Raw genomic sequence first — 12,277 nt, 5'->3', positions numbered from 1 at the left:
GAGTAGCAGGCAGCTTAATTTGGGCACGTTTTTCATCCAAGCTACCAAATACTGCCAAAGAAGTTAACGAGAGAATAACTGACATGATGTCAGCTGGTCCTTTTGTGGCAGGGCTGAAATGCAGTGGAAATTAATTTTGGTTTATTTGCATGGCAAAGAGGGAGTTTGCAATTAATTGCAATTTATCTGATCACTCTTCATTACATTCTGGAGTATATGCAAATTGCCATCATACAAATTGAGGCAGCAGACTTTGTGAAAATTAATATTTGTGTCATTCTCAAAACTTTTGGCCACGGCTGTATATACAACGTTTATTTCATATTTCATCCCTCTATCTTTCTGTGGCGCTCTCCCTCCACCCGGCCCTCTGACCCACCCTCTCTACCCTCCAGGAGAAGGTGTGGTTAAATGTAGATAAGAGTCTGGACTGTGTGATCCAGAGGGTGGAAATACTGCTGGCCAAAGACAGGCTGCAGAGTGACAGCAGCAGTGAGGATGTGTTCCTGGATGCTCAGCAGCTGACCAACGCCATTACTAAGAGAAGTAAACATGCACACACATTCACATACTAGTCAAATGGATCTATTGAAGTGAAATAGGCTATTTAACTAGACATTCTTGCATCTCCTGATTTTCAAACTAACTGATTGAGGGAAGGTATTTCAGTTTTTTATTTGTAATGCATTTGCAAAAATGTCCAAAAACCTGTGTTTGGGAATGATTGATGGATGGGTGGGTGGGTGGATGTGTGGCCGGGTGGGTGTATTGGTTTAGAAGTTGAGGTTAGGGGATAAAAGTGAATGTGTGTGAATCCCATGAGGTATCCATGGAAACAGGGAAGCCTTCTGGATACACCCTGGATCGTCATCTTCATCACCTCTTCTTCCTCCATCATCATCAATGTCATCATTCCCTCATCTGAGCACCACATGTCAATCAAACCATGAAAGACAAAAGCACTGTAGGTTCACGGCCACTTTGACTGTTCTATATTGTAACATCATTCTTTAACTAGCAGACATGAACACTGATGTCATAACACTGATGTTATGCTCTTCTCTCCCCTCTAGACAGCAGCCCAGACATAGAAAAAGAAAAGCCCTCCCCAGGTAGGAGCAAGATTGTGTGTGTGTGTGTGTGTGTGTGTGTGTAAATGTCTGTGCATATATACTGTATAACCTCTCTGCTGTCTGTACCAGGTGAATGGAGTGATGCGTTGTACCCTCTCCTGACCACCCTGTCAGAGTGTGTGTCTCTGATGAGTGACAAGGCTAAGAAGTCCATGGTGTTCCTCCTAATGCAGGACAGTGCTCCCACCATCGCCATGAACCTCACGCTACAGTACCGAAGAGATGTGGTCTTCTGTCAGACGGTGGGTTTACACACACACACACACACACACGCGCAGGTACATACATGTGTGTGTACATATTGTTATTATAGATGTTTGACAGATTATTATATAGATGATTATAGTTGTATAGGTTATTGAGAGTTGTATTGGTGTTTTCCACTATGTAGCTGTCAGCTCTGATCTGTGGCTTCGTCATCAAGCTGAGGAACTGTCTCTGTGACGACGGCTTCCTCAGGCAGCTCCACACCATCGGCCTGCTGGTCCAGCATGAGGGCCTGCTTAGCACCTATGGTAACCTCCTGCCCGTGTGTGTGTGTGTGTGTGTGTGTGTGTGTGTGTGTGTGTGTGTGTGTGTGTGTGTGTGTGTGTGTGTGTGTGTGTGTGTGTGTGTGTGTGTGTGTGTGTGTGTGTGCGTGCGTGCGTTCTTGTGTTTTCTTTAATGAAAATACACACACACAGGCACACATGATTATGCTGATTTGAAACCCACTTTTTTATTTTTTAAATGACAACTGAAATCTACTCTGACCCATTTCTCTTAAATCATGACCACTGAAAACTACTCTGACCCCTTTCTCTCTTCAAATCTTAAAGGGGAGGAACTGAAACCTACTTTGACCCCTTACTCTTAAATTATGACCACTGAAACCTACTTTGACCCCTTACTCTTAAATTATGACTACTGAAACCTACTCTGACCACTTGTTCTCTTCAATCTTAAAGGGGATGAGCTGGCCATGTTGGAGGACATGAGTGTTGGTGTGATGGATCTGCGGAACGTCACCTTTAAAGTCACCCAGGCAACCTCGGTCTTCGGTCCAGACATGCTGCCTGTCATCACCGGGAACCGGGACGGCTTCAACGTCAGGGTTCCGTTACCAGCGCCGATGTTTGATGCGTTGCCGCGGGAGATCCAGAACGGCATGCTGCTGCGGGTGCAGCCTGTTCTCTTCAATGTGGGAATCAATGAACAGCAGACACTGGCAGAGAAGTGAGTGAACGAGAGAGGAGAGGGGAGGAAAGATGAGGAGAGGTGATGGAGGGAGGAGAGGTGATGGAGGGGTGATTGAGGGTGGAGGTAGGAGAAGTGATGGAGGTGATGGGGGAGGAGAGTGGATGGAGGGAGGAGAGGTGATGGAGGGGTGGTGAAGGGAGGAGAGGAGATGGAGGGAGGGAGGAGAGGTGATAGAGGGAGGCAGGGAGGGTGGTAAGGGAGGGAGGGAGGGAGGGAGGGAGGGAGGGAGGGAGGGAGGGAGGGAGGGAGGGAGGGAGGGAGGGAGGAAGGGAGGGAGATGATGGAGGGGTGGTGGAGGGAGGAGAGGTGATGGAGGGAGGGATGAGAGGTGATGAGGGAGGGAGGGAGGGAGGGAGGGAGGGAGGGAGGGAGGGAGGGAGGGAGGGAGGGAGGGAGGGAGGGAGGGAGGGAGGGAGGGAGGGAGGTGATGGATGGATGGAGGGAGGGACGAGAGGTGATGGAGAGAGGGAGAAGAGGTGATGGAGGGAGGGATGAGAGGTGATGGAGAGAGGGAGAAGAGGTGATGGAGGGAGGGACGAGAGGTGATGGAGAGAGGGAGAAGAGGTGATGGAGGGAGGGACGAGAGGTGATGGAGAGAGGGAGAAGAGGTGATGGAGGGAGGGACGAGAGGTGATGGAGGGAGGGACGAGAGGTGATGGAGGGAGGGACGAGAGGTGATGGAGGGAGGGACGAGAGGTGATGGAGAGAGGGAGAAGAGGTGATGGAGGGAGGGACGAGAGGTGATGGAGAGAGGGAGAAGAGGTGATGGAGGGAGGGACGAGAGGTGATGGAGGGAGGGACGAGAGGTGATGGAGGGAGGGACGAGAGGTGATGGAGGGAGGGACGAGAGGTGATGGAGAGAGGGAGAAGAGGTGATGGAGGGAGGGAAGAGAGGTGATGGAGAGAGGGAGAAGAGGTGATGGAGGGAGGGACGAGAGGTGATGGAGAGAGGGAGAAGAGGTGATGGAGGGAGGGACGAGAGGTGATGGAGAGAGGGAGAAGAGGTGATGGAGGGAGGGACGAGAGGTGATGGAGGGAGGGACGAGAGGTGATGGAGGGAGGGACGAGAGGTGATGGAGGGAGGGACGAGAGGTGATGGAGAGAGGGAGAAGAGGTGATGGAGGGACGAGAGGTGATGGAGGGAGGGACGAGAGGTGATGGAGGGAGGGACGGGAGGTGATGGAGGGAGGGACGAGAGGTGATGGAGGGAGGGACGAGAGGTGATGGAGGGAGGGACGAGAGGTGATGGAGGGAGGGACGAGAGGTGATGGAGAGAGGGAGAAGAGGTGATGGAGGGACGAGAGGTGATGGAGGGAGGGACGAGAGGTGATGGAGGGAGGGACGAGAGGTGATGGAGAGAGGGAGAAGAGGTGATGGAGGGACGAGAGGTGATGGAGGGAGGACCAGCAGCACAATGTAAGAGAGGAGTATTCAAAATGTGTGTTACCATGGCAACGGCAGCCAGCTAATATTTGTGGTTATACCATTTGATTGATGAAGGTTACCTCCAATAATCACGAGTTGCACGAAGTGCTTGGTAAGAAATGCTGATGTGTTGTAGTTTTGCTTAATGAGCAATACCGTGAATAAAATACAATCTGTCTGTCTGTCTGTCTGTCTGTCTGTCTGTCTGTCTGTCTGTCTGTCGATCTGTGTATTGATAGGTTTGGAGACACATCTCTCCAGGAGGTGATTAACATGGAGAATATGGCTCGTCTCAGCTCCTACTACGACCAGTACAAAGAGGTCCTGCCTGAGGACTGTGAGTCATACACAACCTCATCTTAACCTCAACCCCTAATTAAGTGGGCAACAACCGGGTTCCTAAAATGTACGTCAGTGCAATAATCCTCTCTTCTCTCTCCTCTTCAGGCCTCCCTCGTACCCGTAGTCAGACCAGCCTGCCTGAGCTGCTGAAGCTGCTCGGTCAGAACATCAGTGCCAGGAAGAGCAAGAACGTAGAGATCCTGTGGCAGGCAGCGGAGGTAGAGACATTCTCCCCTTTCTCTCTCTCTCTCCACAAGATCCTATTTTGTAGCACTCTGAATGAGCTGAAGTCTTTGCCTGACTCTCTACTCTCACCCATTCTCCTCTGCCCCCCCCCTTCTTTCTCTCTCTCTCCCTGTCTCTCGCTCTCTCCCTTCCCAGGTGTGTCGGCGTCTGAACGGCGTGCGTTTCACCAGCTGTAAGAGTGCTAAGGATCGTACAGCCATGTCTCTAACCCTGGAGCAGTGTCTGATACTCCAGCAGGAGCACGCCATGGCCCCACAGGTCTTCTTCCAGGCCCTCGACTGCATGCGCAGGTGAGCCAGCCACACAACTGCCTGAACAAAAAGAGACAAGACATTGTAACGTCTACCATGTACAATTAGAAGAAAATAAAGAATTCTGTCCATGTTTATAATAACTTTATGTAATATAACTCCACCTCCAATTTATCTTTTAAACCCTCCCCCTATCCTTCTCTCTCCTGGCCTCTCCCCCCCCCCCCCCCCCCCGTCCCCCCTCTCATTCTCTTTCCTCTCCTTCCCCTCTCATCCGCTCTACCCTCCTTTCCATCTCTCTCCTCTCCCTCTCTCCTTCTCTCCTCTCTGCTCCCCTCCCTATTCTACCCTCCCCTCCCCCCTCCTTCTCTTTCCTCTCCTCTCCTCCTTCCGACAGTGAGGGCTGCAGACGAGAGAACACCATGAAGAATGTAGGATGTCGTAAATACGCCTTCAACTCCCTCCAGCTGAAGGCCTTTCCCAAACAGTACCGCCCCCCTGAGGGCACCTATGGGAAAGTAGATACCTGATTGGACAGCTGCCCATCTCTCGAAGTAGCCAATAGAAGGGGACAGAGACTAGACAATGTCAACGTCAACAACAACATAAAAACAAAATAACTTCATGAAAGCAACCGATCCCTTTCTATAGTGCTGACTCACTGTTGATGTTATCTGTGGTAGATTGATAGCGCTTTCCTCTCCTTTGCGATTAGTATCTCTGCGTTATGGCATGAGAACCACTACACGCACACAACAACAACAACAACAACTTAAAAACAGCTTTTGAAATACATTGTCACAGATTGTATTGATGTAAAAAAAACTTTAGTTTTAACTTTAGCTCTTATCATGTGGCCTGGGTTCTTACCACTGTCTCTCATGGAACATTTAAAGTCAACATTTAAAGTCAATTTAAATAGAACAAAACCTTTGTGTACAGAGCATCAGTGTGTTATTTGCTCATGATTATACACAAGGATTAGATGTCGACACTTGTATCTGTGATGCATGAAGACCCATCCCAAACGTAGTTGATAATGTAGCTACTGGACAGGGTTAGTGCAAAATGGAGCGCCACTATGCTGTGTTTTGGTTTTTCTACTGAGTCAAACAGTTGCAGTGACAGGGTTCATCTGTCCCTTGGCCACTGCATGTTTATTTTATGTTTTATATCTTGTCATTGAGTGCATGGTACAATGCTCCACTATATTAGATGCAAGCATGGATGGGGTTCACACACAACCAAATTCATCCAAAAACAACTCCATTAAAATATATGATCACATGCTTGTAGATTGTATTCAACTGAAAAATAACATAGTGTCCAAATCTTGCACTCCCCCAACCCCTGTCTGTTCATAAAGTAATGTTTAGATCCATGACCTAGGTGGTAGGCATATTAACTTTAAATCAAACTATAGACTCAGTCAAACTATAACATATTAGCTTAGAGTAAGGACCAGTGTTATAAGAAATATTATGTGGGCAGCTTTTCTCTGCGAGTTTCATCTCTTTTAAGAACCCCCAGAGGAATACTACAACACTGATAGAAGCTAACTCACTCTGACGCTGCAGAGGGCGCCTGACGGACTGGACCACCACAAGAGCAACAAAACACTGCTTTATTTGTACAACCGTTAGATAGAAAGCCTTACATTATTATTGTACGTTTGGATATAATGGACTGGTACAGTGCATAGAAAGAAGTCTGTTTAAAATGCACAGCGTTATGCATTAAATTGTACTGTGAACCCCTCACTAGCTTCTGTTTCCATGTTTATCTATAGCTTTTATTGCACATTACAGAGACAGTTTATTTTTATTTAGGAAAAAAAAATTAAACTTTATTTTGCTGAATATTATTGATGCTGATTGATGCACTGACAATTACTGAAAAAAGTTGCCAAAATGCTGCGAGTTTTATCCATTTAATTTGACATGTCATGTATTTTTCTTTGTGTGTATTGAGCCACGCACTTTCAGGTGAAAACATCTGTATCTGTACAGGTACAGGCTTTGCTGTAAAATGTGCTTTCCCCCTCAACTCTGTAACTTAAAATTAAAATATGAGCAGTAAACTGTTTCACCATATTCTGTGATATCTAAAGTATACCTCTGGTCTTTATAGTCTGTCTGTCTGCATGTCTGTGAAATGTAAAGTATACCTCTGGTCTTTATAGTCTGTCTGTCTGCATGTCTGTGATATGTAAAGTATACCTCTGGTCTTCATATTCTGTCTGTCTGCATGTCTGTGATATGTAAAGTATACCTCTGGTCTTTATATTCTGTATGTCTGCATGTCTGTGATATGTAAAGTATACTTCTGGTCTTTATAGTCTGTATGTCTGCATGTCTGTGATATGTAAAGTATACCTCTGGTCTTTATAGTCTGTCTGTCTGCATGTCTGTGATATGTAAAGTATACCTCTGGTCTTCATATTCTGTCTGTCTGCATGTCTGTGATATGTAAAGTATACCTCTGGTCTTCATATTCTGTATGTCTGCATGTCTGTGATATGTAAAGTATACTTCTGGTCTTTATAGTCTGTATGTCTGCATGTCTGTGATATGTAAAGTATACCTCTGGTCTTTATAGTCTGTCTGTCTGTCTGCTTGTCTGTGATATGTAAAGTATACCTCTGGTCTTTATAGTCTGTATGTCTGCATGTCTGTGATATGTAAAGTATACCTCTGGTCTTTATAGTCTGTCTGTCTGCATGTCTGTGATATGTAAAGTATACCTCTGGTCTTTATAGTCTGTCTGTCTGTCTGCAAGTCTGTGATATGTAAAGTATACCTCTGGTCTTTATAGTCTTTCTGTCTGCATGTCTGTGATATGTAAAGTATACCTCTGGTCTTTATAGTCTGTCTGTCTGCATGTCTGTGATATGTAAAGTATACCTCTGGTCTTTATAGTCTGTCTGTCTGCATGTCTGTGATATGTAAAGTATACCTCTTGTCTTTATAGTCTGTCTGTCTGCTTGTCTGTGATATGTAAAGTATACCTCTGGTCTTTATAGTCTGTCTGTCTGTCTGCATGTCTGTGATACAGTGCCTTGCGAAAGTATTCGGCCCCCTTGAACTTTGCGACCTTTTGCCACATTTCAGGCTTCAAACATAAAGATATAAAACTGTATTTTTTTGTGAAGAATCAACAACAAGTGGGACACAATGATGAAGTGGAACGACATTTATTGGATATTTCAAACTTTTTTAACAAATCAAAAACTGAAAAATTGGGCGTGCAAAATTATTCAGCCCCCTTAAATTAATACTTTGTAGCGCCACCTTTTGCTGCGATTACAGCTGTAAGTTGCTTGGGGTATGTCGTCTCTATCAGTTTTGCACATCGAGAGACTGAAATGTTTTCCCATTCCTCCTTGCAAAACAGCTCGAGCTCAGTGAGGTTGGATGGAGAGCATTTGTGAACAGCAGTTTTCAGTTCTTTCCACAGATTCTCGATTGGATTCAGGTCTGGACTTTGACTTGGCCATTCTAACACCTGGATATGTTTATTTTTGAACCATTGCATTGTAGATTTTGCTTTATGTTTTGGATCATTGTCTTGTAGGAAGACAAATCACCGTCCCAGTCTCAGGTCTTTTGCAGACTCCATCAGGTTTTCTTCCAGAATGGTCCTGTATTTGGCTCCATCCATCTTCCCATCAATTTTAACCATCTTCCCTGTCCCTGCTGAAGAAAAGCAGGCCCAAACCATGATGCTGCCACCACCATGTTTGACCGTGGGGATGGTGTGTTCAGGGTGATGAGCTGTGTTGCTTTTACGCCAAACATAACGTTTTGCATTGTTGCCAAAAAGTTCAATTTTGGTTTCATCTGACCAGAGCACCTTCTTCCACATGTTTGGTGTGTCTCCCAGGTGGCTTGTGGCAAACTTTAAACGACACTTTTTATGGATATCTTTAAGAAATGGCTTTCTTCTTGCCACTCTTCTATAAAGGCCAGATTTGTGCAATATACGACTGATTGTTGTCCTATGGACAGAGTCTCCCACCTCAGCTGTAGATCTCTGCAGTTCATCCAGAGTGATCATGGGCCTCTTGGCTGCATCTCTGATCAGTCTTCTCCTTGTATGAGCTGAAAGTTTAGAGGGACGGCCAGGTCTTGGTAGATTTGCAGTGGTCTGATACTCCTTCCATTTCAATATTATCGCTTGCACAGTGCTCCTTGGGATGTTTAAAGCTTGGGAAATCTTTTTGTATCCAAATCCGGCTTTAAACTTCTTCACAACAGTATCTCGGACCTGCCTGGTGTGTTCCTTGTTCTTCATGATGCTCTCTGCGCTTCTAACGGACCTCTGAGACTATCACAGTGCAGGTGCATTTATACGGAGACTTGATTACACACAGGTGGATTGTATTTATCATCATTAGTCATTTAGGTCAACATTGGATCATTCAGAGATCCTCACTGAACCTCTGGAGAGAGTTTGCTGCACTGAAAGTAAAGGGGCTGAATAATTTTGCACGCCCAATTTTTCAGTTTTTGATTTGTTAAAAAAGTTTGAAATATCCAATAAATGTCGTTCCACTTCATGATTGTGTTCCACTTGTTGTTGATTCTTCACAAAAAAATACAGTTTTATATCTTTATGTTTGAAGCCTGAAATGTGGCAAAAGGTCGCAAAGTTCAAGAGGGCCGAATACTTTCGCAAGGCACTGTATGTAAAGTATACCTCTGGTCTTTATAGTCTGTCTGTCTGCATGTCTGTGATATGTAAAGTATACCTCTGGTCTTTATAGTCTGTCTGTCTGCATGTCTGTGATATGTAAAGTATACCTCTGGTCTTTATAGTCTGTCTGGATGCATGTCTGTGATATGTAAAGTATACCTCTGGTCTTTATAGTCTGTCTGTCTGCATGTCTTTGATATGTAAAGTATACCTCTGGTCTTCATATTCTGTCTGTCTGCATGTCTGTGATATGTAAAGTATACCTCTGGTCTTCATATTCTGTATGTCTGCATGTCTGTGATATGTAAAGTATACCTCTGGTCTTTATAGTCTGTCTGTCTGCATGTCTGTGATATGTAAAGTATACCTCTGGTCTTTATAGTCTGTATGTCTGCATGTCTGTGATATGTAAAGTATACCTCTGGTCTTTATAGTCTGTCTGTCTGTCTGCATGTCTGTGATATGTTAAGTATACCTCTGGTCTTTATAGTCTGTCTGTCTGCCTGGGACACATGTGCACACACACACACAAACACACACACACACACACACACACACACACACACACACACACACACACACACACACACACACACACACACACACACCATTCTAAATGATATTGATAAGGCGTCTTTAAGACCTTGAACTGTCTTTCCCTTCTTAACCTGTCAGTCTCTTAGTGGGCTTAACTGCTTTAATTCAGCTGTTGCATAGCAAACAACGTTTTAAACAAACAATGTTCTCTGATTTACTCCTGTAAAATAAGGAGCTCGTGCATTGTAATGCAGTGTTTTACCCATATTTCGGCGGGCAGATTCGCTATTGCAACATCCTCAAATTGCAGCAACAGTGGCGCTGCAGTCGCAGAGTAGTTTGGAGAAGGTGTTAGCTGCTGAACGAAAGGCAGTGTTTGGTGTTGCTGCTCATGCTACTCCACATAGAGTAGTAGACTGTATGTACAGTGGGGCAAAAAAGTATTTAGTCAGCCACCAATTGTGCAAGTTCTCCCACTTAAAAAGATGAGAGAGGCCTGTAATTTTCATCATAAGTACACTTCAACTATGTCAGACAAAATGAGAGAAAAAAATCCAGAAAATCACATTGTAGGATTTTTAATGAATTTATTTGCAAATTATGGTGGAAAATAAGTATTTGGTCACCTTCAAACAAGCAAGATTTCTGGCTCTCACAGACCTGTAACTTCTCTCTCTCCTCTGTCCTCCACTCGTTTAATGGCACCTGTTTGAACTTGTTATCAGTATAAAAGACACCTGTCCACAACCTCAAACAATCACACTCCAAACTCCACTATGGCCAAGACCAAAGAGCTGTCAAAGGACACCAGAAACAAAATTGTAGACCTGCACCAGGCTGGGAAGACTGAATCTGCAATAGGTAAGCAGCTTGGTTTGAAGAAATCAACTGTGGGAGCAATTATTAGGAAATGGAAGACATACAAGACCACTAATAATCTCCCTCGATCTGGGGCTCCACGCAAGATCTCACCCCGTGGGGTCAAAATTATCACAAGAATGGTGAGCAAAAACTGCAGAACCACACAGGGGGACCTAGTGAATGACCTGCAGAAAGCTCGGACCAAAGTAACAAAGCCTACCATCAGTAACACACTACGCCGCCAGGGACTCAAATCCTGCAGTGCCAGACGTGTCCCCCTGCTTAAGCCAGTACATGTCCAGGCCCGTCTGAAGTTTGCTAGAGAGCATTTGGATGATCCAGAAGAAGATTGGGACCAGGACCAGAGGGACCAGGACGACTGATCCGTGTAAATGAAGGAATGAATGGGGCCATGTATCGTGAGATTTTGAGTGAAAACCTCCTTCCATCAGCAAGGGCATTGAAGATGAAACGTGGCTGGGTCTTTCAGCATGACAATGATCCCAAACACACCGCCCGGGCAACGAAGGAGTGGCTTCGTAAGAAGCATTTCAAGGTCCTGGAGTGGCCTAGCCAGTCTCCAGATCTCAACCCCATAGAAAATCTTTGGAGGGAGTTTTGCCCAGCAACAGCCCCAAAACATCACTGCTCTAGAGGAGATCTGCATGGAGGAATGGGCCAAAATACCAGCAACAGTGTGTGAAAACCTTGTGAAGACTTACAGAAAATGTTTGACCTCTGTCATTGCCAACAAAGGGTATATAACAAAGTATTGAGATAAACTTTTGTTATTGACCAAATACTTATTTTCCACCATAATTTGCAAATTAATTCATTAAAAATCCTACAATGTGATTTTCTAGATTTTTCCCCCTCATTTTGTCTGTAATAGTTGAAGTGTAGCTATGATGAAAATTACAGGCCTCTCTCATCTTTTTAAGTGGGAGAACTTGCACAATTGGTGGCTGACTAAATACTTTTTTGCCCCACTGTACATACAGTCTACTACTCTATGTGGAGTAGCATGAGCAGCAACACCGAACACTGCCTTTCGTTCAGCAGCTAACACCTTCTCCAAACTACTCTGCGACTGCAGCGCCACTGTTGCTGCAATTTGAGGACGTTGCAATAGCGAATCTGCCCGCCGAAATATGGGTAAAACACTGCATTACAATGCATGAGCCGATGCCCGCCGAAATGCCCGCCGAAATATTCGCTGCCTCACTGGCGACAGTGGCGAGACAGCCCGGTAGTCGGCAATACGATTATCGAGTTTGCATGTTGGAGGAGCATTGGAGAGTGGTGCCTATATACACGCTTTAAATTAATAACATACATTTAAAGTGTAGGCTTGTGGGTAGTCGACTATACCTGGGTAGTAGGCCTATGCCACAAATTCAAAGGCTGTATACAGTCGTGGCCAAAAGTTTTGAGAATGACACAAATATACAATTTCACAAAGTTTGCTGCTTCAGTGTTTTTTTGTCAGATGTTACTATGGAATACTGATGTAAAATTACAAGCATTTCATAAGTGTCAAAGGCTTTT

General features: G+C 45.0%; 1 protein-coding gene across 6 annotated transcripts in view; it reads left to right on the top strand.

The window, feature by feature from the left end:
• Window positions 1-6,721, top strand: part of LOC139404926 (inositol polyphosphate-4-phosphatase type I A-like) — a 40,309-nt gene extending 33,588 nt beyond the window's left edge. For 5 of the 6 annotated variants that reach the window (XM_071147476.1, XM_071147484.1, XM_071147469.1 and 2 more), the window contains 10 exons: window positions 396-546; window positions 824-964; window positions 1,074-1,112; window positions 1,203-1,375; window positions 1,525-1,648; window positions 2,081-2,348; window positions 4,037-4,134; window positions 4,245-4,357; window positions 4,521-4,675; window positions 5,034-6,721. In XM_071147476.1, coding sequence (XP_071003577.1) covers window positions 396-546; window positions 824-964; window positions 1,074-1,112; window positions 1,203-1,375; window positions 1,525-1,648; window positions 2,081-2,348; window positions 4,037-4,134; window positions 4,245-4,357; window positions 4,521-4,675; window positions 5,034-5,166 — 1,395 coding nt within the window. In that variant the 3' untranslated portion in view covers window positions 5,167-6,721. The remainder of the gene's footprint in view (window positions 1-395; window positions 547-823; window positions 965-1,073; window positions 1,113-1,202; window positions 1,376-1,524; window positions 1,649-2,080; window positions 2,349-4,036; window positions 4,135-4,244; window positions 4,358-4,520; window positions 4,676-5,033) is intronic. The other variant, XM_071147492.1, reaches the window with a different exon arrangement.
• Window positions 6,722-12,277: the final 5,556 nt, after the last annotated feature.

This window comes from Oncorhynchus clarkii, chromosome 3 (assembly GCF_045791955.1).
Source record: "Oncorhynchus clarkii lewisi isolate Uvic-CL-2024 chromosome 3, UVic_Ocla_1.0, whole genome shotgun sequence".
Lineage (NCBI taxonomy): Eukaryota > Metazoa > Chordata > Actinopteri > Salmoniformes > Salmonidae > Oncorhynchus > Oncorhynchus clarkii.
The sequence above is the reverse complement of the archived record's forward strand: the minus strand, read 5'-3'. Positions and strand labels throughout refer to the sequence as shown.